The 23686-nt window shown below is 35.3% G+C and overlaps 2 protein-coding genes across 5 annotated transcripts in view; one reads left to right on the forward strand and one right to left on the reverse strand.

The window, feature by feature from the left end:
- The window catches only part of LOC149928470 (Y+L amino acid transporter 2-like), a 27174-nt gene extending 16720 nt beyond the window's left edge, over window positions 1–10454 (forward strand). Inside the window, exons 5-11 of one of the 2 annotated variants that reach the window (XM_090159553.1) lie at window positions 2107–2203; window positions 2268–2312; window positions 3184–3307; window positions 4208–4314; window positions 6528–6624; window positions 6953–7066; window positions 7130–8558. In XM_090159553.1, coding sequence (XP_090015679.1) covers window positions 2107–2203; window positions 2268–2312; window positions 3184–3307; window positions 4208–4314; window positions 6528–6624; window positions 6953–7066; window positions 7130–7180 — 635 coding nt within the window. In that variant the 3' untranslated portion in view covers window positions 7181–8558. Of the gene's footprint in view, window positions 1–2106; window positions 2204–2267; window positions 2313–3183; window positions 3308–4207; window positions 4315–6527; window positions 6625–6952; window positions 7067–7129; window positions 8559–8712; window positions 9044–9953 lie in introns of those variants that run through there. The other variant, XM_090159552.1, reaches the window with a different exon arrangement.
- LOC149928471 (programmed cell death protein 6-like) lies at window positions 10146–21122 on the reverse strand. 3 transcript variants are annotated; one of them, XM_090159554.1, is made up of 7 exons: window positions 20882–21122; window positions 15767–16206; window positions 15153–15214; window positions 13165–13209; window positions 12739–12897; window positions 11823–11932; window positions 10146–10855 (listed from the first exon to the last, which is right to left on the reverse strand). In XM_090159554.1, the coding sequence occupies exons 1-7, from the start codon at window positions 20939–20941 to the stop codon at window positions 10754–10756; spliced, it is 978 nt and encodes a 325-aa protein (XP_090015680.1). In that variant the 5' UTR covers window positions 20942–21122; the 3' UTR covers window positions 10146–10753. The 3 variants fall into 3 exon arrangements, 2 of the variants coding, with proteins under 2 accessions (XP_090015680.1, XP_090015681.1); XR_016474150.1 differs by lacking the exon at window positions 10146–10855 and adding an exon at window positions 12397–12524 and having other exon boundaries at window positions 11851–11932; XM_090159555.1 differs by lacking the exons at window positions 10146–10855; window positions 11823–11932 and adding an exon at window positions 11939–12524.
- Window positions 21123–23686: the final 2564 nt, after the last annotated feature.

The raw sequence follows: 23686 nt of genomic DNA on the forward strand, positions 1-23686 counted from the left end.
ACTAAATAATTTTGAAACCGATTCTTAAAGCATTTTACTTTTTATTGGGACTTAAAGGAGAATGGTCAAGATTTAACCAGTTAGATAGCCCTATAGCCCATTAAAAACTAAAATTTATGGCGAAAACCGCATCAAAAAATATTGAGTGGTTAATTTTTAATAAAATAAAGAAATTTCGGGAAATCAAAAAGCGCGCGTCCGCCGCGACACCCGGTGAGAAGTCGGTGAGACAGAAAAACAACCTAAAAGCGCGCGCGGCTGAAGACGCAAAAAATTTGTTTCGCACGCGCGGCGCGTTCCAGTTATAAGAGACCTAAGCCTAAATTGCGCGATTTTAAAAGTTAGGATAGTTCGCAAATCGCTCATACGGGGTTAGGGGCGCTGGCGGCAGCCCCTAAGATGGCGGCGAAAATTCAAACCCAGACACCTGGCGTTATTTTTCGTTTCCACTTTTTGTGCCAAAAGCTATTTTTTTCAAGACAAAAAAAGGTACGTGTTAGAATATTGAACGTCTTGTTAATCTTTTGATACGGAAATAAGGCCATATTTGGAAAAGCTTGGCCGTTCCCCTTTAAGGGGAAACCATTTGAATGTTTAGTAACGGTTCTTACTACGCCAATTTTATGCGCTCTGAACAGATTTTAAATCATTACCTATTTCCCAAAATAAATAAACCCGATCCATTTATCTAAACTCCATTATCATTTAAAAAATATATTGGGAAATTGATAAAATTTATGGGCTCTAGTTGATTAGTAAAATCATAGATTTATTAAAACAATAACTAGAGGGATAATTAATAAATTTAATTGAAAAATACAGATCATAGTTTTATCTAAATAATGAATTATTTTATCAGGGAAACCTATCCAAAATTGAACCGTATTATTTTTAATTTTAACTTAAATTTCTTTTTACCATTTTACTTTATAATTGAACAATTTTCTTTCATTTAATTTTTCATTTCAACTAATTTTAAAATTAATAAACTTTCTTTTGAAAAATCTTTGAAGTTGCGTATAATATTTATCGAATTTTTAATCCAAAAGTAAAACTAAAGCCCCATTTTCAATCACGATTTTTCCGAACAAAAATCACGCTTTTGCGTCAAAACCAACCGTGAGAAGCTTCCCTATCGGCTTTTTTGTCATGAGCAGCAGATATCTAAATGGATTTGATATAGGCTTATTTTTAAATAAAAGCGCGTCAAAAAAGCAAAAGCGAAAAGCCTGAAATTTATCGCAATAGGCGCTAGCATAAATTATTCATGTCTTGTTCAACTTGTTAAAATGTTCCACGCGCTCCTTAATATTTTAGCGTAAAAGGCTCGCGAATTTTTTTTATTTCAGGGAGCACGCGCGAAATCGCTCGAGCCCGTTTACGCTAAAATATCAAGACGCGCGTGGAACTTTTTAACAAGTTGAATAAGACATAAATAGAGTTTATGCTAGCGTCTATTGAAAACGGGGCTTAATCTTCTAGACTAGTCTAGAAAAACACTTAAAAAGTAATATATGTTTAATTTAGTGTTGTTAATTTTCCGGAAAAATAAAATGCAGAAAAATTCCAGAAAATTTTCCGCAAATCGGAAAAATAAAAAATTGAAACATAAATTACTTTTGAAGGGTTTTTAATGTTTTAAACTTTTTATCGATGTAAAATGTCTAATATCAGTAAACATACTAAAAAACATTATAGTGTTACATTGTTAATCAGTTTAAACTAGTCTAGAGGTTTAGTTTTACTTTTAGATTCGAAAAAATGAGGCGAAAATGCCGCTTCATTTAAATTTGCAAACAATATATTAGATTAATCATGGAATGAAAACTTTTTTTTTATTTTTTTCGGAAAAATACGGAAAAGTTTCCGGAAAAAAGACCTCGGTCATTTTCCGCGGAAAATTTTCCGACTTACAACACTAGTTTAATTTAGGTATGCACCGATATTGGGTACAGCAAATAGTCTAAAAGTGCCAATAGTGACTAATAAGAGCAAATTGCATTAAATAAAAATATTGGCCACTTTCGACCAAATAATTAACTTTTTCTGCTTCTGAAATATTCTCGCGATAATAAAATAATTTTTTTTTAAATTTTTCGTTGATAGGTGAAACTAAACATTTTGAGAATTCTTTCGACGGAGACTTTTCATTAGAGGACATATCGTTCGCTTTCTACGCTGGACTGTTTGCATACGCCGGATGGTCAGTTACTGACTCTTACAGCCTATCTTCCCCCGTTTTACTAATAATTTGTTCTGATTTAAAGGAATTATTTAAACTTTGCGACGGAGGAGCTGAAAGAACCTCACAAGTATATAGCGAAACCGAAGGCAGATCACTAGCGTGGTTATTACGAACCATATTTAATCGTGATTAAATGGAGTAAATCTTGATTAAATAGATAAATGTTTTATTAAATAGATTAAATTCGGGATTAAACAGATTAAATCGTGAATCAATTGATTAAATCGTGAATCAATTGATTAAATCGTGAATTAATTGATTAAATCGTGAATCAATTGATTAAATCGTGAATCAATTGATTAAATCGTGAATCAATTGATTAAATCGTGAATTAATTGATTAAATCGTGATTAAACGGATTAAATCGTGATTACACGCGGATTAAACAGATGAAGTCGGGTTTAATCGTGATTAAACAGATGAAGTCGGATAAAATTGGGACTAAATCGGATAAAATTGGGACTAAATCGGATAAAATTGGGACTAAATCGGATAAAATCGGGACTAAATCGGATAAAATTGGGACTAAATCGGATAAAATTGGGACTAAATCGGATAAAATTGGGACTAAATCGGATAAAATTGGGACTAAATCGGATAAAATTTGGACTAAATCGGATAAAATTTGGACTAAATCGGATAAAATTTGGACTAAATCGGATAAAATTGGGACTAAATCGGATAAAATTTGGACTAAATCGGATAAAATTGGGACTAAATCGGATAAAATTGGTATAAAATCGGGATAATTCGGGATTAATCGAATTAAATCCGGAATTATCTAACTAAACCAATTGTGATTAAATGGATAAAATAGATCATTACGAATTTCTATTAATAAAATAACGATGATTATGGCGAAGTAAAGCTGAGTGATCTGCCTTGGGAGTCAGACCTAAATAAGGTAAAATATTTAATAAGAAATAAATTATAATTAGGAATCTTCCCCGGGCCATTTGGATCGGCATCCCATTGGTCACTCTGGTCTACGTGATGGCCAACGTGGCCTATTTCTCCGTGGTTTCGACTCCCGAGATGCTGGCGTCTCCGGCCGTCGCCGTTGTAAGTACATCGACACCCACACTTTACCTTATCATCTCCCTTTGATCCACTGTTAACACTCTTCAGGTACTCAAGAATATGAGAACGTAGAGATGCTAAACCAACAACGCGTTCTTTGATAAAGTCCGTCTGCTATGTGAAAATCGAAAGCAGACGAACTTTCTCAAGGAATAATGTTAGTTTGATAATGCTAAAATCCTATCTTAGATTAGTAAATCAATAAACTAGTAATTCAATCTACTGAAAGTTCCTGTCAGAGAAAACGTAATTTTGTAACAACACTATAGCCATCTCAAGATTCGTTACCGAACCACTATTTAGACAGATTCTAGATTCTCGCGAACTTTGCTAATTAATAGTTCGGCGAAGAACGTAGGGATGGAGCCACGTGCTAGTCGCCATGACAGGGTGGAATCGGCTTATTGCCCCATATTCTTCGGTACCTGAATTCGTTCTGTGTAACTTTGAAAAGAGATCTATAACAGGGTTGCCACAGTACCTGGAAAGTCGGTGGATTTTAAGAGTTATTGGAAATGTCAGTGAATATTTAAGAACTAGAAGGAACTTCAGGAAAAGTCGGGGAATTTTAAGAACAATTAGAAACGACAGGGAAAATTCCGCAAATTTTTAGAGCTATTAGAAAAGTCAGTTAATTTTTAGAACTATTAGTAAAATCGGGCAATTTTGAGAACTACTAGTGAAATCGGGCGATTTTGAGAACTATTAGTAAACTCAGGCAATTTTGAGAATAATTAGAAACGTCAGGGAATTTTAAATTAAGTGAAAAATTTCTAAACCTGGAAATGTGCGGAATTTTTAATCAGAAAAAGTGTGGCAACCCTGTAATATTTGGGAAATTAATTTGAGCTAATTCAATATCGTTTGAATCAACCCTCGTAGACCTTCGCGTTTAGGACGCTGGGAGCATTTGGATCTTGGGTCATGCCCCTGTTCGTGGCCCTCTCGACCTTCGGAGGAGTCAATGGAATCTTGTTCGCTGCTTCCAGGTGGGTGTTACTCCAAATTAATGCAAATGCACGAATTCCAACTGGTTGCTTTCATAACACGACGGCGTGTTTACGCTCACAGTTCCAAAATCCAAAGACCGGGAGAGTTACTTTTAACTTAGTTTGTAAAGGCATGAATTTCGCGGGTTCTGATTTATCAATGTAATGGACGTTACATTTCTGTTTTATTTAGCCTGTGGAACATTAATTAATCTATGTTAATGTTTAGCAACGTTTTTTGCCACCAGATGGAGTAAGGACTTCCTCAGCTACGCGCAGGGTGACCATACTTCCTTTATTTTATAATTTTTCCTGTATTTCAATGCTTTTCTTTATTTTCCTATTATTTAACCATAGACACTTCACCTTACCAAAAGTGACATAATTACCAAAAGTGTGTCAATGATTCAATCGGACCTATTTCTTAATGAATGTTACAAGCGAAATACAAGTTGGGAGGGGAGAAAGGAAAGTATGCCTTGGGGAGGGAAGGAAGTTAAAACCAACAATTAACGCCTCCTAGTGAGGAACGGAGGAACTAAGTAGTACTGGTCAAAGTTGGTGTATTTTTTGATTTTTCGTCGTTCTGTGGAGGTGCTATCGCCATCTACCTACGATATAATACCATAGACTGAAAAAATATCCAGAAAAGCGACAATAAATAGTCTTTTACGTGGTCGATCTCGAGTCGAGCATTCATTAAACCTTTAGCATACGAAAGTACAGGGATTGTCACACTTTTGGTAATTATGTCACTTTTGACCTTCCTAACCATTTTTCCTACATTTTCCTTTAATTAAATATCATTTCGTATTTCGCGTGTTTTTTTCTAAGTTCCCGCGTGCCAAGTTCGCTTTTCATAATACAGATGGCGCTTAATGTACTAAATCCCTTTGATAAAATGTAAACTGCTTCTCCAAAGAACTGCACTGAACTGAATTAGGAATATCGTCGTCTGCTTACTAATCTGACTTCACTGAGGCTTAGCTTTGCAACTTATATTAAAACAAATTTAAATTTCAGATAATACTCCTATATGGTCGTATATTATCAAAGAAAATACTCCTATATTTTCCTATAAATCGACTGTTAAATTTCCTACATTCCTATAAATGTTTTGGGGTTTTTCAGTGGTCACCCTGTTGTTAGAGTAACGCTTAAATAAATAGTCTCTAAGCTTGCATGCTTCAAAAAAGTTGACTTTTAAAGTTCGCGTTTCAAAAATCTAAAAGTTTTTATAACCAAGGCTTAACAAATCTTTGCCTCTATCGCGTTCGATTTCTGTTAGAAGCATTGAAATGAAAACTGGGCTAAATTGAAAGTGACCAACTTTACAGTCACCTAGATAAAGTAACATAATAAACTTAAGTATGACAATTCCCATTGTTTTAATGTTGATTTTATAACCGAACCTTTCTTCAACACTGACACTCTCTCCTAGCTCCGACTTGGACTTGCGTCAAAGCTGAGTAGCATATTATCGTGCATACATCTACTTGGAATGCTTATCCTGGCGTATCGCGTATGGTAAGATAACTCTGACGGCTTTGGCCCCGCCTACGATAGAAAAATCCCCTCTGCGCGGGCTCCCCTCTCACGTTGTTGTTTGTTAAGTTAACGTAGTGATGCAAAAAAACCGTCAGCCACATCGAGACGAAAATCTGCGGCGATAAGCATTCCAAGTAGAGGTATGGATTCCTGTCCTTGGTAGTTGCTAGGAGCAGCTAGCCTTGAAACACGCTAACGCAGTGTTGTGTACAAATTTCATTGGACGAACCTTTACGATGAACGTTTTACGGGCAGGGGGAAGACAATTTCCGAATTTTCCCCTTCCGACGGCAGCAGGCGCTAAAGCGTCTAACCAATTAAAACTGTACACTAGAAAATGCACGACTTTTGACGGGATGCGTTCTCCTTGTGTGGGGTGTTGTGTTTGTCGCATTTTTCGGCTTTATATATTTTAGACACTAGTGGCCTCTGTGCTGAAAACCAAATCTGGATTGCGTAATTACTCTAAAAATCAGTTCGGTGATAATTTTTGATAATTGTCATACTTATAGTTACTATGTTACTTATGGTAGAATAAAATACTGTTTACACAGTTATCTATGGCCAATTGAAGTTACGCATTTCAATTATAGATTACGCGTTATTTTACAAAAGGTGGTTGTGTTTTGGTGAAATCGTGTTTACGTGATTAATTTCTTTGGTAGGTTACTGTGCGTGGGAGCTCAAGAGGGCCATTTGCCCCGAATTTTGGGTATGATTCACGTTCAGAGAAGGACCCCGGTCCCCGCACTCATCCTCTCTGTAAGTCGCTCAACATATTCTGTATAGTTTCACGTGACGTCATGGCCTTGTTTGTGTTTACCGATTATCGCAAGTTGTCAGATTTTGCGAAAATAAACTAATGCACGGCGTTGCCAGATCAAAAATCTGAAATTATCGTATCTGGGTAAAAATTAAAAAGTATCGATTTTCCTGGCAAATTATCGCACATTTCTTTTTGGCGCTAAATTTGAATGCGTTGAATTTTTTTAAAGTTCTAGAATTTTATTTCAGGGAAATAAACAAAATGCCCTTTTTCATTATTACCTGAACTTAATATGTTTAAAAATGTATAAAAATATGTTTGAAGATTTTTACGTACACACGTCAATACCGTCGGAGTCTCACGGAGAGCAGGGCTGCAGGGGTTACAACTAGGAGTAATAAACTCGGTCAGGACTACGTAGCACGTTCGGCAGAAAACGTATATCATTAATTTTTAAGTAGAAGTTATACATACGAATTATAAAATTTAAATCGTTCGTAGGTTAAAAATTATTATGCATTATCGTACGCCGAGGAAGAATTATCGAAATAATGGTACGATATCGTAAGCCAAGAAACTTATAGTACGCCCTAAAAATTTCGATGAAATTATCGCACTGTGCGATTATTATCGTACGTCTGGCAACGCTGAATGGACCGGAATCATAAGCCAAAAACCACATTCTTCTCCTACCGACAGAATCGCGAATCGTTTCCACTCTTATACAAAGCACGTGCATAACAACGATAAGTGACCAAGTAAAGATATTTTACTAGGCCTAAAGTTGTGAGGTATTGCAGGTATATTTACCTGCTTTTATACCCTAACATGGCGGCGTATTTTCACGCGCAAAATGAATTTTAGCATCCACCAATTAGGGCTGCGTTCAGTAACTCTAATAATGGTCAGCGGTTTTTTACTGAACGCGTTTTTTTACAACCGTTTTTGACGTCACGCTGAGCAACGAAGTCATCGACTGTGCGAGCAGGTTTTTCCGTTGCTCAACGCTCACGTGACGTCGCCGCACGGAGGAAGGCTAGCCATGGATCATTAAACACTAAAGGATGTTCCACGAGCTAAGATTTCAATGCTCGGTCGTGATTTTCGTCTGCTCTTTTAGTTGGAAGATTATAACCACATGGATCAAAACACGCTTCTTTTATCAATCTTCAATTTCGTTTAAAATTACAAATAGTAAATAGTGAGAAGGTTAAATCTGCAAAGCTTCAAATCCTAAAATAAAAATCTTTGGTAAGTATATAAACGAAGTATCATTGTTTCCTTAATGTCCATTTAACATGGAATTGCACCCCCGTTTGTTTGCCCCTGGATAGAAAACAATTTCTGGTGTGCGGGCTCGCGCCGCTAGGTGGCAAGGTTACAGAGTATTTTTGCGTTTTTTCGCTCGTGGAACATCCCTTAGTGTTTAATCCATTGAGTTGGGAATATTAATCTAGAGATCCAATCAAATCTGCTCCCCGCGAAACAAGTTTTTGAAAATTACGAATGTGCCGTCTCCTCTAAAATGACGAGAAAACGTTATCATATGACCCGTGGCGCCATCCATTATTTTTGAAAAAAAAATCTTTTTGCCGGAAAACGCGTCTTATTTGAACGAACCATTGAGAGATAGACGGCGCCACGGGTAGAATGATAAAGTTTTCTCATCATTTGGGAGCAGACGGCAGTATGCTTATTTTTTAAAAACTTGTTTCGCTGAAAATTGAAATCCAACGTTTTTATTGGACCTCTAGATTAATATTCCCAACTCAATGGTTTAATCCATGGGCTAGCTGCAGACGCCGCAACAGACGATGTTTTACAAAATTTACAACAAGCGTAAAAAGCGTTAGCAACGGTCTCAACGAAAATAAGTTTTCAAATACTTCATTTAGAGTTACTGAACGCAGCCTAAGTTATTATATTGCGCACGTGTTTAATTTGGGTGGAATTATTTCCAATATCAAACACCGGGGCGCAATATAAAAATTTCTCGTGAAACCTTTTACAGCCAGTTACTATTATTGTATTATTTATGACGTCACCGAGTTGATAAGTTGAAATGTTTGAATTGTTTATTCCAGTGCGCCCTGTCGTTGTTGATGTTGTGTATGGGCGACATTTTCCTGCTCATTAACTACTTGAGTTTCGCCCAATGGCTGTTCGTGGGCGTGTCCATTATGTCCCTGCTGAAACTACGTCACAGCAAACCCCACCTGGCCCGCCCCATCAAGGTGCACCTCATCTTCCCCATCACCTTCCTCCTGTGCTGCGCCTTCCTGACCCTTTTGCCCTTGTACGCCCAGCCCAAGCAGACGGCAGTCGGACTGACCATACTCTTGTCCGGCGTCCCCGTTTTCCTACTAGCCACCAAGGTCAAAGTTCACAAGGACTCTCGCTGCAGGAAGATCTCAGGTCAGTTTACCACTATAATCCTGATTTAATCAGGGTTGGCAAGAGCCAGCGAGACTGGATTTATCCATCCTGGATTAAACAAAATCCATTGTTAAAACCACTTTTTTTTATTAAAAAAAATTAGAAATGAATTAGAAATATTAAAAAAACTAAAACTTAACCTTCAATTTTTGTCGTAAGTAATGAGACAGGGTTGCCACACGTCAGGGAAAACAGGGAAATCAGGGAAAAGTCAGGGAATTTAAAAATGGGCCTAAAAAGTCAGGGAAATGTCAGGGAATTCAATTTTATCTTGGCACTTTTTGAAGGTAATTTAACTCTAGATCTATGACAAATTCCACGATTATCATTTATTTCCTTGAATGTTTGGCTAATTTTTTCAACATTGCAATAACCTTTTTACTGAAAGTCCATTTAAATTTATTAACTTCTGATAAAAGTTATAAAAGAAAAATTTTGGCCTTAATAAGTCAGGGAAAATCTCTTAAAATGGTCAGGGAATAGTCAGGGAATTTGAATCTGAAAATTTTGTGGCAACCCTGTGAGAGCTAGATTTAAGCAATTAGGGGATCTTAAAATTAATTTTGCGCGTGAAAATACGCCGCCATGTTAGAGTATAACAGCAGGTAAATAAGTCTGCTATACCTCATAATGTAAAGGTACTGTCACGCGCAAAAACGTAATTTTTAAATCGGGCAATTTGAGCATTTTCGAAGTAATGAGGTCTAGATATATGCAAGTTGAGCATATTTTTATTAATGGTTTTAAACATTTTAAACCACCGGATACAACCGGTTACAAACGGTTTTAACCATACTGGATTTAAAGCCTTTTTTTGCCAACCCTGGATTTAAGCTCAGATTAAGCACCTACACTTAATTATTTAACTAACAAAGTTTTACGTTTTCAGAAAAAGCAACCGTTGTTTTGCAAAAACTTCTGCTAGTCGTTCTACCCGACTTTGAAAAATTAAAATAATTTTAAGAGTAAACGCCTAGATGTTTGTATATATTTTGTAATTTTTGTAAAACGTACAGTATACAAAATGGACCAATTTAATATTTATTGAAAGAAAATTGAAAAAAAATTAACAAAAAAAGATGATATTGGACTTAAATTTATTTTTGAGCATTTATGTTACTGACAGAGGAACATTTTTAAACTTTTTTTTTTTACAAATAACCCGAATGACTCAATACAGGTAAACAAAAAAATATAAATTTATCATACTAAAGTGAGATATTGCATTTTTTTATTATTAATGTTTTTCAACATAAAAAAACAACTTTGTTTATTTTGTTTAACAAGTGACGGTTCTGAATTGTTTACGTTTGTCTATTTTGATCGAATTTATCACGGTGGGACGGTTATAGTTGTTTTACTTTCGATTAAATGTTTCGATTAAATCACATCGTTTGGCACTCTTTCAAAGAGTCAGGCTTAATCGGTTAATCTAAATTTGGTACATTTAACACTGAGCAAATATATAAGGGCGTTTAAAGTATATTTTTTATACAAAGGGACAAAAAGAACAACTTTACTTTTAACGTAATTTTTTCTAACATTTAAATACTAAAAAAAAAAACTTTACTATATTATATTATAAAAAGACGCTCTTAACGTCCCCAAAATAACAATTTTCAATTATTATATTTAATATATAATTATTATTATTAAAAACTATGAAATAAATTTAACCTTTTTAAAAGTTCATAGCTTTAGTTTAAAAACGGTCAACAAAAATTGTTCGTAGGTCATCCTGACCCAGCCGTCTTGATCTTTATCTTGAGCTCTGAATGACGTCGTCAATGCCTTTTTAAAAAGTAAGCTTTCAGAATTTTTCCAACGATTTGAACGAAATAAAACAGGATCTTTTCATGGAGAGGTTAGCGCACTTGCCCATCTCAGCCCTATAACGAAGTGCAACCCGTTCGTCACAAGCGACGTATGATCCGGGTGGGGGAAAGGAAGTGCATAGAGAGGAAATTCCCCTTTTTCCGCTCGCGCCCTCTAACAAGGAGACATCCCGAAGTGTAACCCACCGATTTTGTTCCAACTCGGGGGATTGGTAGACGTTCATGTATGATGAAAAATCCTAAAGGGAATTTATTCAATGGGCAACCGTTTTGCCATGGCAACGAAAAATGTTTTTGACAACAAAAAATTGAAATTTTCTCATTGAAAATAACATGGGATTCTGACCGATTTAATTTAAACAAATTTCAAAATTTCGAAAATGCCAAAAAAAAAGAAAAAATAAATAAAAATCGAAAATAAAAACATTCATCAACTTTTGATCAATTTGAGGTCAAAATCCCATGTTATTTTCAATGGGAGAATATTATATTTGTATTGTCAAAAATATTTTTCGTTGCCATGGCAAAACGGTTGCCCATTGAATAAATTCCCTTTAGGATTTTTCATGATTCATGAACGTCTACCAATCCCCCGAGTTTGAACAAAATCGGTGGGTTACACTTCGGGATGCCTCCTTGTAAGTACCGCTAATGGAACTAATAATTTTATTAAATTTATAATATGCTAAATAATACTTGTACACGTAACACTACGCCATCTATTAAATCTTAGAATTTTCATAGATTTAACTTTTTCCATAAAATAATCTTCTTTATATAATTTCTTACACGTTATTCGGGTTAACAATATGATGGCGGAAAACTAAACTGAGATTTTTTTTGGAACCGAAAACTGACGAGCGATTTAAACTGTGCGTGCGCAAACCTCTCCTTAGAAAGAACCTGTTTAAAACATCACGTACTTGCAAGATGACGCAACATTGAATGAAATCGTCAAAATTGATTGCACCTTTGAAATCTCGGTCAAATTTATGGACTAGCAGACCGAAGAATCTGTCAGTTAGGCGATATCCTAAAATTGTTCCCAATATAAAATGAAAGATATTATTTTTAGGTCTTTACTAGATGTATATATAAATATATATATTGAGAAATGCCATACAAAAACTAAGATAAATATTTCGTGCGTTCGAAAATCAATTCCGTTTTAAGGCGCTGTGTTCGTATTTTTTCGTTATTTCTTTTTTTAAATTCGTATTAGTCAAGTTTTAATTTTTTTCAACCAGCAAAAACAATTTCACTCCGATTAGAACAACGCTTAAGCATTTTTTTTTGTAATGAAATAAGGCAAAGACGATGAAATATTTAGCTGCATTTGGATCAAAAATCCGACGTTTTAAACAACTATTTAAAAGTAGGAAAATATTTAAATAATTTAGTAGCGATAATATAAAAAATTTATGTAAATTATCGTGAGTCTTCGACTACTAAAACGGGCTTTTTTTTGTTTTTTTTTGTTTCTTTTGTAAATCGTACCTTCCCATGATTTTTGAAACCTCCGTAAGCTGGTGCAGGTTCCCCTCGATTTGTATTTTCGCTATGTATTTAGTGCAAGAACATTTTTTTTTACTTATTTTGCAAAAAAATCTGCCCGCTTTGTGGTTCTAAAAGAGAAATACAGGCTGGCTTATAGTGTAGTACGAAAAATGGCAAGAAAATTACTTTTATTTTCGGCTAAACTTTAATTATTTCAAACGGATTGAATGGATTTTAATTACGGTATGTTCGTTTTAAACGGGTCTCTACAAAACGCTTTCCCAAAACAAACCCCCCCGCGCAAATTATCGTATTTTTGATAAAATTATAAATAAAGCTTACCGAAATTATTCAGCGCCACCTTCAATTCGTCTTGATCGATATTTCCTGATTCGTTTAAATCGTACGTTTGAAAACAATGCAACCAATCGGTAACGTATTTCCAAAGTTTACAAAATTCTTCGAAATTAATCTTCGTGCGTTTCTGTTTATCGAACATACCTGTACATAATAGTTCAAAGTTTCGTTACTGGATGGCGAGAGCGTATCCGTCTCTCGACATCGTGGCCCGTTTTGATAGGTCGATAGAAATTTAAAAACGCGTCTGAGATTCGGGCGGCTGCCGCTAGGGAGCGACACAGCTCAGGCTCGTATTTCGGAAAGGGAATACGCGAGTGCTTTCGGGGTTTTCAATTTAAGATAAATAATTCATTTTAAAAGAAAAGGTGAAACTTGTATTATCTGTAGGGTGCTAAATGGATTACTCACCAATCATCATACGGATCGTCTCTGGATTAAACGGCTTCCAAGTACCTGGATGAGTGAGAAATATCACATTTCATGGACATGTACAAGCTTAGCTTTAAACTTAGATTAAAGGGGAACGGCCAAGCTTTTCCAAATATGGCCTTATTTCCGTATCAAAAGATTAACAAGACGTTCAATATACTAACACGTAACTTTTTTGTCTTGAAAAAATAGCTTTGGGCCCAAAAAGTTGAAACGAAAAATAACGCCAGGTGTTTGGGTTTGAATTTTCGCCGCCATCTTAGGGGCTGCCGCCAGCGCCCCTAACCCCGTATGAGCGATTTGCGAACTATCCTAACTTTTAAAATCGCGCAATTTAGGTTTAGGTCTCTTATAACTGGAAAGCGCCGCGCGTGCGAAACAAATTTTTTGCGTCTTCAGCAGCGTGCGCTTTTACGTTGTTTTTCTGTCTCACCGACTTCTCACCGGGTGTCACGGCGGACGCGCGCTTTTCGATTTCCCGATATTTCTTTATTTTATTAAAAATTAACCACTCAATATTTTTTGATGCGGTTTTCGCCATAAATTTTAGTTTTTAATGGGTTATAGGGCTATCTAACTGGTTAAAGCTTGACCGTTCAGCTTTAATAAAGTAGCTTCGATCAAGGATGTACCTCAACGTGAACGGAAATGGAAAAGTTAATTTTGAGGTCGGGAATAAATTTTCAATCTGTTTGTAATTGGGAATGATAAACTTTATGTAGGGCTGCGCGATTAGTTGTTTTAGGCAATCGAGTCGGTTATCGAGTATTCGAGTCGAGTAATATTGAAGTCGAGTCGAGTAATATTGAAGTCGAGTCGAGTAATATTGAATTCGAGTCGAGTAATATTGAAGTCGAATCGAGTAATCGAGTACTTGATTAAGGGAAAACTTTCTCTTATTCGAATCGAGTAACTAAAAAAACCCTCGAATAATATTTTTAACGAATCGGATTATCGAGTACTTGATTAGGAGCTGAGTTTATTCAAAATAATTATGAAATGAAATTTAAAATGAGTATAAAGTAACTTTCATTGCTGAAAAATATTCCTTTAATTTAAGTGAACCACAGTTTCCACAACTTGGTAGATACCGTTTATTTCCCCGAAAAAGTTGTAAACACCCCTCTTTGAACTTTGAAGCAACGAGAATAGAAAAAACAAAATACTCGACGAGTTTAGAGAGCAGCTTATTCGAGTAATCGGGTACCCGAATATGCAATTTTTAGGTACTCGGTAATCGACGAGTATTCTCCAATTACTTACCAAAAAAGGCAAAGTACTCGATGATGTTCGAGTACTCGTATAGCCCTAACTTAATGGGATTGGAATGGATATTGTTTCAACGGGAATGGGCGGGAATTGTAAAGTTTGGGCAAAACTGCAAATCTTTAAAGGGAGTATAACCCTACGTGTTTGGTAGGGTGCGCTAAGCTTACTCAAAAATCCACACGAGGCGCTACGGTGAAATAGTAGGATGATATCCAGATAAAACCTCTAAAGCACGCTGTTAATGACCTACCCTTTATACTAGAAATCTACTTGTATATTTGGGTTTAAGGTCATAAACCTACTGATTTCCCCGTTATATTTTTAAACAAAAGCACCGCGAGTAGTGAATTCACTACATCTCAATGATTACGTAAATAGATAAGTCATAAACGTGCTATATTTTGAAATATATTTTCTTCTTGTAGTTTTCCCTAACTATCTATTAAATATCGACTTGATCCGCATTCAGTAAGAAGATTCGAGTTAAAAAATTCTTATTTATTATCCCAAAAACACTCCTATGATTTTTTAACTTAGGCGCCTGGGAGGAATGGAAAACTTTTTCCCCTAAATTCCAATAAAGGTTATACTCCCTTTAAAGCGAATAACCAAGGTAGCACCGTAGCGGTTGAGGTTCATACTTTAGCGAAGCAGTTAATCCAAAGTGTGGAATAGACGGGTGGTTTGAAGGTGATTACCGTTGGATAAGGCACTTTGCAGCTCCGAAGCCGAAATGTTTCCACTTTTGTCCCGGTTGACTCTAAATCAAAACATTAACGCATTAAGTTTTTGACTATTATTAGAAGTGCATAATTCATCCTTTTACAAAAGTATTCATCTCCCTTTATTGTTATTCGCTCGAAAACTGTACCTGCAAAGGCTTGTACCAATTTTTCGAATTATGTTTTGGAAGAAATTAAAACTGTTACAAACGATACATGCCACACGGTCGAGCCAACAGCTCCCTACACTAACTATTACCGCTAACCTCGACAAGTTTTTATGGAAGGGGAAACCGAAGAGCTCGAGGGAAAACCCCTTAACCAGTGAGGAGAGAACTTGCAAACTCAACGCAGAAGGAGTTGTTCCGAGTTTTCACCCAGTGCCACAAGCTAGGATCGAACCCGGCTCCTCTTGCTGCGAGGCTAAAGTGCTAACCACTCCGCCACCCCACTTAACATATTAACAATAAGTATGACCCTTCCTTAAAAAACTGGGAGCAACTCTACAAATCGTCTCGACATAGTCAAAATCCCGAAGTAGAAATGAATACTTCTTGATAAAATTAAGTAAATTTGAATTCGTAACTAACCTTTGAAATACGCTATATAGAAATTGGTCATCCGGTGGCTGGGTGACGTAAGATCGAGGCGGAAGTTGAGGTGCGGGCGGGGGTGGTCCGGGAGGGTATCCTTGAGGTGCCACGGAGGGAGCCGATGGCGGTAAAGCTAGGGTCATCGGCGGGGACAAAGACATGGGTAAAGTTTGCGGTAGAAAGGGCGAGATTTTGATGGTGGGATCGGGCAAGGGTGGTCTCGGGCCGGCCATGCTGAGGGGCATGGGCAGCGGCGTCTGCCCCCCTGTGGGAGAGAGGGGGGTGGGGGACGGAGTCAGGGCTGTGGGACCTAGGTAGGGGCCGTAATTCCCAAATTCGGATAATAAGTAGGCATTCTGTTGGTAGGGTCCTCCGGCGTAGAGCGCACCCGGAGAATGCACCATCAAATTCACATCGTAGTACGGATACGGTATCACCTGCAATGAGACCAAATACACTTTTATAATAACGTTATCAGAAATCTAGTCACGGCAGTGGTTTACATATTATTATTATTAAAATTACAGAGGAATTAATATTAAAATTAAATGGGAATTAATATTAAAATTAAATGGGAATTAATATTAAAATTAAATGGAAATTAATATTAAAATTAAATGGGAATTAATATTAAAATTAAATGGAAATTAATATTAAAATTAAATGGGAATTAATATTAAAATTAAATGGAAATTAATATTAAAATTAAATGGGAATTAATATTAAAATTAAATGGAAATTAATATTAAAATTAAATGGAAATTAATATTAAAATTAAATGGGAATTAATATTAAAATTAAATGGAAATTAATATTAAAATTAAATGGGAATTAATATTAAAATGAAAGAGGAATTAATATTAAAATGAAATAGGTATTAATATTAAAATGAAAGAGGAATTAATATTAAAATGAAAGAGGAATTAATATTAAAATGAAAGATAAATTAATATTAAAATGAAAGAGTGATTAATATTAAAATGAAAGAGGAATTCATATTAAAATTTAAGAGGAATTAGTATTAAATGAAAGAGGAATTAACATTAAAATGAAAGAGGAATTAACATTAAAATGAAAGAGGAATTAATGTTAAAACGAAAGAGGAATTAATATTAAAATGAAAGAGGAATTAATATTAAAATGAAAGAGGAATTAATATTAAAAGGAAATAGGATAAATACCGTTATATACCATTATTTACTAAAATACCAACGTTATTTATCAAAATACCCCTATTTACAATTAATTACTAAAATACCGTTATTTACTATTATTTACTTAAATATCGTGATTTACTATTATTTACTTAAATACCGTTATTTATCAAAATACCATGATTTACTATTATTTATCAAAATACCGTGATTTACTATTATTTATCAAAATACCGTGATTTACTATTATTTGCTTAAATACCGTTATTTATCAAAATACCGTTTTTTATCAAATTACCCTTACTTTTCATTAATTATTAAAATACCTTTATTAACCATTGTGTACTAATATACCGTTGTTTACCATTATGTACTAAAATACCGTTATTTACCATTATTTACTAGAATACTGTTATTTAGCATTATTTACTAAAATACTGTTATTTACCAATATATACTAAAATACTGTTATTTACCATTATTTACTAAAATACTTTTATTTAAAAATATATACTAAAATACCGTTATTTTCTAAAATACTGTTATTTACCATTATTTACTAAAATACTGTTATATACCATTATTTACTAAAATATCGTTATCAAAATACCATTATTATTATTATTGTTATTATTATCAAAATACCATTATTGACTAAAATACCATTAATTATCAAAATACCATTATTGACTAAAATACCATTAATTATCAAAATACCGTTATTGACTAAAATACCTTAATTATCAAAATACCATTATTTACTAAAATACCGTTTTTTATCAAAACACCCTTATTTACCAAGGTTCGTAAAAGAAAAGTGCTTATTTACCATTAATTTACTAAAATACCGTTATTTTTCTTTATTTACTAAACTACCGTTATTTTTCTTTATTTACTAAACTACCATTATTTACTAAAATTATTCCAATACCGTTATTTAACAAAAAACCCTTATTTAACATTATTTACCAGTAATATCCACAATATTAAGAAATGTAGTATTTTGGAAACACTAGTTATTGCTACATCAAAACCGGCAGACAAGCCAAACTTTGAAAAGGCCTTTATGGAGACGCAAGTTGCCATTTTCGCGCGCTAGATGGCAGATCCGTCTCCATTCGAAGACAATATTTTCCCATTATTTTTAACAAGAAACTTTCGTCGAGTTGGCTCAACGCTGTATAGCCCCCATGTTGCGCCTGTTTATTTAACCCTAAGCCAAATCAATTAAAACGCCTATTAAAGGCGGGGAAATGGGTAAAGTCAATAGGGGTCACTGTTTGAAGCGTTTTCGCCCCCGCCATTCGCTTTGTTTTCGACTTGACACGAGTGGTATTATCCGAAAAAATAACACCCTAAAAATGATCGAAAATGTTTATTATTGCAAACAATGGGGAAGAAATGGTTAATGGGACACTGTGTCGGGGGGATGGCGTTTATTTCAACCGCACTCGATTATTATTGAATTCTAAACAGCCTATACGCGGTGTAGGAAGTGACCCCGCCATGCTGGACATAGAACTCAGCGGTGAAAAGGGTTTCTACTACGATCCGCTAGGCCAAATAGCCGTTACCATGACAACGCGACTGTCAACAAATACACCGTGGAATATATTTTATTTTTCGTTACGCTATAACCTCCCTCCCCCCGCCCGCGAATACAAAGACAATGTTGGGTATAATTGTAGAAAATGCAAGGAATAACACATCAATAATTTCGCATTAGGATAAGAAGCCTTACCCAGTGACGTCACTGGGATAGCCTTGTTAACGGTGCAGTTTTAAATCGAGCCTTAAACGTTTACTTATTAAATTGTAGGAAAACTACCCAATTTAGGTAGTGCTCGGAATTGTTTATTCGTTATCCACAAATTTTCCGATTTATTTAAAAAAACGTTGGTAAAAAGAATATCATTTTAACTTATTTTATTATGTTTTTTACACAACCAAGCATTTATTTGAATAAAAATGGTATTTATTTCAATAAAAAAGGTATTTATTTGAATAAAAGTGGTATTTATTTGAATAAAAGTGGCATTTATTTAAATAATTGTTTGTTTTATTTAAATAATAGGCTTATTAACTTTCGATTATTTAAACATTTTACCATTTTTATTCAACTATTGGTTATTTTAAAAAAAATTATTTAAATATCGCCGAGCTTATTTTATTCATGGATAAATATTAATCGAATGCCGAGCACTAAATTTAGGAAGTAATTATGTTTCGTAATAGTTTTCGAAGGACACTATTTTCAGGTCAAAACCTCGGAAGGATACACCGCATCACGGAGTTTTTTACTCAGCGCCTATCGATATAAAATGTAAATATTACATTGCTTGGAGATATTGACTTATTTAAAGAAAATCAATAGATATTAACTCCCGAAATGAGCTTTAAACAACGCAGCGTGAGCTTGCGAAGGTACATGTTTCAAGTGAATAAAATTAACTGGATAGGAGGACGATCATACTTCCCTCAGTGTTATGTACTTTTGCCATCATTTATTATTCAGTTTCATCCCATTTTGGGAAACGTTTACATTCGTGAGCTCGCAAGTGCGGATAAATTGTCAGCTCAAACTATACTGCTACATGTATGAAATTATTTATGTCGACGTGTCCTCTGTTGTACGTTTGCTTCACCGATGTCTCCCCTTGATCTGAGCAATAAACTCACACTAATCTGCCGTTGGTATTTCATTAAACCTCTACAATATTATATTACCCCTCTTTAATATTATTTAAAACCTCTACAATATTACATTACCACTCTACAACACTATTACCCCTCTACAATATTACATTATCGCTCTACAATGCTATATTACCACTCTACAATACTGTATTAACCCTCTTCAATATTACATTAACCCTCTTTAATATTACATTAACCCTCTTCAATACTATATTAACCCTCTTCAATACTATATTACCCCTCTAAAATATTGTATTAACCCTCTTCAATATTACATTACCCCTCTACAATACTGTATTACCACTCTACAATACTGTATTACCACTCTACAATACTGTATTAACCCTCTTCAATATTAGATTAACCCTCTTTAATATTACATTAACCCTCTTTAATATTACATTAACCCTCTTTAATATTACATTAACCCTTTTTAATATTACATTAACCCTCTTCAATACTATATTACCACTCTACAATACTGTATTACCACTCTACAATACTGTATTACCCCTCTACAATACTGTATTACCCCTCTACAATACTGTATTACCCCTCTACAATACTGTATTACCCCTCTACAATACTTTATTAACTCCCCTCTTCAATATTACATTACCCCTGTACAATACTATATTAACTCTCTACAAAATTACATTACCGCTCTACAATACTGTATTACCACTCTACAATACTGTATTACCACTCTACAGTACTGTATTACCCATCTACAATATTGTATTAACCCCCCTCTTCAATATTACATTAACCCTCTTCAATATTACATTAACCCTCTTCAATATTACATTAACCCTCTACAATACTGTATTACCACTCTACAATACTGCATTATCACTCTACAATACTGCATTACCACTCTACAATACTGTATTACCATTCTACAATACTGCATTACCCCTCTACCAAATTATTTTATTATTAAAAAATAATTAAATTGAAATGTTCTAATTGTGAACGCTGTCATTTTCGACAACCATTTAATAAGAACCGATTCCAACGCAACAGGTACCGCCATGTCAGCCCCCGCTAACGTTAATTATTCATCCCCCACGCCCTCCTCCCTCCCAAACCGGAAATGCACCAACAAATCTAAGCAATTACCGAATAACAGCTGATTAAACTTGATATATTGAGATGATAACTACCCCCAACTTCCTCCCTAAATTGGCCAATTTACGCGCAATAGTAATATATATATATATTGTTTTGGTTATACTTATAATTACTTATAATTACTTACAGTAGTTGGCGGGTGATTTTGGTGGTTTGGGAAAAAATTCGGAGCGGATGCCGCTAACATCACTGAGCGCGGTGACTCCCCGAAGATAACTCCGAACCGTTCAATTTTTAACGGTTAATTATTTTAAAAATTTATAATAACAAAAAAGAAAAGAAAATGGAGAATGGAACGTTTGGCTTTTATTTGAACGGCTGTTTCGGCATCGTTACGAATACGCTCTCGCACGCCTTAGCGTCCCAACGCAGACTGACTGGAAATATAAAAACCAACTGTTGTTGTATGTGTTAGCGACCGAGCACACGTGTTCCAATAGCGTTATTTCCCCCCCCCCCTTCTACCGTTCCCACCCCCCCTCACTATTTCGCTTAACGTTATAATATGCGTAAAACAATCTTCCCTCTTTGGATTCAACTCAATATGGTGGTGACTTATTTCCTTGCCTCCCCATTAAGTACCTTTGCCGCCATGAGTACCCCCCAGGTGTGTTTGGTATTGTCAGTTGTATGAGAAAATATCGTAATTTATTTCATATTGCGTTTTAAAATTGTAAGATTCGAATTACACTGAATCGTTTTGTGATGGTGAAAATGGTGTTTTGCGCCACGAATATATTTTCCTGTTTTTTTAAATGGTTCTTTTCATCGAATTTCTACGTCTTCACTTTGTTTTTAGTGTAGTTGTATCATAAGTAAATGAAGCGCAGTTATCGAAATAGCGCTCGGAATCGGGGTGCGTTTTCCTTATGAAAATGATGAGAAAATCGAGTCAAATAAAAGCTAATTTCCATCCCCGTCTTTTGACGCGATAAATTGCACTTGGGAATTGTGGGTATAGCTATTTCTATGTATAAAAAATGGTTTCATTAAAACAAAAACTTTTTTTCAATTAGAGGTCAAAATGTACAATGGTAATATAACCGTTAATTTTAATAAGAAAAAATGTGGTACTTTATTAATAATTTATTGACTGTTGGTGGTTTTTCTCTTATTTAGTTTTTTTTGGAAAGTGCAAATCTAATGTATTACCATAAGCTTATGATCGCGTACAACCAGAAGTGTATAATAAATACATGGCGATATAAGTAATATTATTTTCCATATAGTGCTAATGTTATTATCTTGAAACATTTATACCTTCGCAAGCTCCCTCTGATTTTTCAAAAGGCTGTATCATATAATGATTTACTAAAATAGTTAACTATTTCATCGGGAAAATGATTAATTCAATTTGTCAGTTCTGTTACCATCCGCGTGTTAAGCGTAAATATATGATTACATTTAATAACACGTATTAGTTATCTATATTGCGGTGGTTAAATTTTATTTACGAACCATTTTCTAAGATAGCCCCACCTTTTTCGTGGAGTCCAGATTTAGTCCTTATAGGCCTAGGTTTTCTTCTGCCTGTCACCCTTTGAATTTACTTTCCTTCCAAACAAATTCCCTGGTGGTAAGCTAACAGCGGAACACGTTGGCCTACCACCAGGGTATTTGTTTGGAAGGAAAGTAAATTTAAAGGGTGACAACAGGAAAAATACATAGGCCTTTAAGCCTAATTTATACCAGAGATTTCTAAAAAATACCCGCGGATTTCTCTAGTGTAAGGTCTCCGAGAGCGGGCCCGGGCCCGATAAAATAACAATTTTGGGTCCCCATGAGAGTCGTTATTTATGGAGTTCACTTTGTGGAAACCAGGGCCCCTCTAAGCTGTACGGGCCCCGGTATTTTGTACCTACTCTCGTCGGGCCCGTGCCAATGTAGCTACTATTGATTGCCGTATACTACAATCCAATTTCTTTTTCAACCCAATGCCGTCACTTTTTGATGTTAACGTTTATGATTGTTATTGATTTTTCCGTTCAACAATTTATTATTATGTAGGTGTTTGTCGCGGAACTTTTGATGAGATCGTGGGTTGTTATTTTATCCCCTTTTTCGAAATTAACTCGTTTTCGAGAGACGCGTTTGAGCTCGGGACAAAGTCAGTCAATATGTCGAATAACTAAAGCTTTCACGAAATAACTTCCCGTTCAAACGCGCCATCTTTTGGCCGTATATCGCGGGTTATTGTACAATTATGTATTTTTAATCCACGAAGCTCTAACTTTCAATATCTTAGAGCCTGTAAGTAATTGGTTTCTACTTATGAACAAAAGCCAATTTCGCGGCGATAGTTCCTGTCACTCTCCGTAGATGTCGCTGGTTGTCCATTAGTGTTATAAAACTACAAATCCAGTCGATTTTTGGTCAAATCTATCCTAAGCGTGTGTTTAACAACCAACATCTAAAAGTAAACCGATGCTTCTGATTTCCTATCGTGATGCGCATGTTTGCTTAAAGCTAGGAGTAATAATTTACTATACCTAGCTTAAAAGCCGTTTAAACAATCAACTATGTAGGCTTTCGTCCTTGGTGATTAGCGATGCAGCCAGGGCCACCGAGATGGGGCTGGCCCAGGTGAGCGGGCCCAGGTAAGACAAAATTTTCCGGGCCTCAAAGAAGACGTTATTACTCGAGATAACTAAACGTTTTCTGGGATAAACTCAACAGAGGAGGTAGAAACCGGGGCCCACAGGCTACACGGGCCCCGGTAAATTTTGTACCTCTGTACGGAATAATAGCTGTCGAGGTATGGTAGTAGCTAGAAGCTTGGCTAGAACTCGCCACAGTCGTATATTTTTGCGTAGACGCGAAAAATGTGTGTTTGGCCTAACGATATATTTTTGCGTAGACGCGAAAAATGTGTGTTTGGCCTAACGATATATTTTTGCGTAGACGCGAAAAATGTTTGTTATTCCTAACGATA

This window comes from Leiobunum rupestre, chromosome 9 (genome assembly GCF_980474605.1).
Source record: "Leiobunum rupestre chromosome 9, qqLeiRupe1.1.hap1, whole genome shotgun sequence".
NCBI classification, from domain to species: Eukaryota; Metazoa; Arthropoda; class Arachnida; order Opiliones; family Sclerosomatidae; genus Leiobunum; species Leiobunum rupestre.

Coding starts and splice junctions, on each gene's coding strand:
- LOC149928471 (XM_090159554.1), bottom strand. CDS start 20,941: ATGTTAGCGGCATCCGCTCCGAATTTTTTCCCAAACCACCAAAATCAC. Junction 15,215..15,766: donor CTATATAGCGTATTTCAAAG/GTTAGTTACGAA, acceptor GTTTTGATTTAG/AGTCAACCGGGACAAAAGTG. Junction 13,210..15,152: donor GCAAAGTGCCTTATCCAACG/GTAATCACCTTC, acceptor TCACTCATCCAG/GTACTTGGAAGCCGTTTAAT.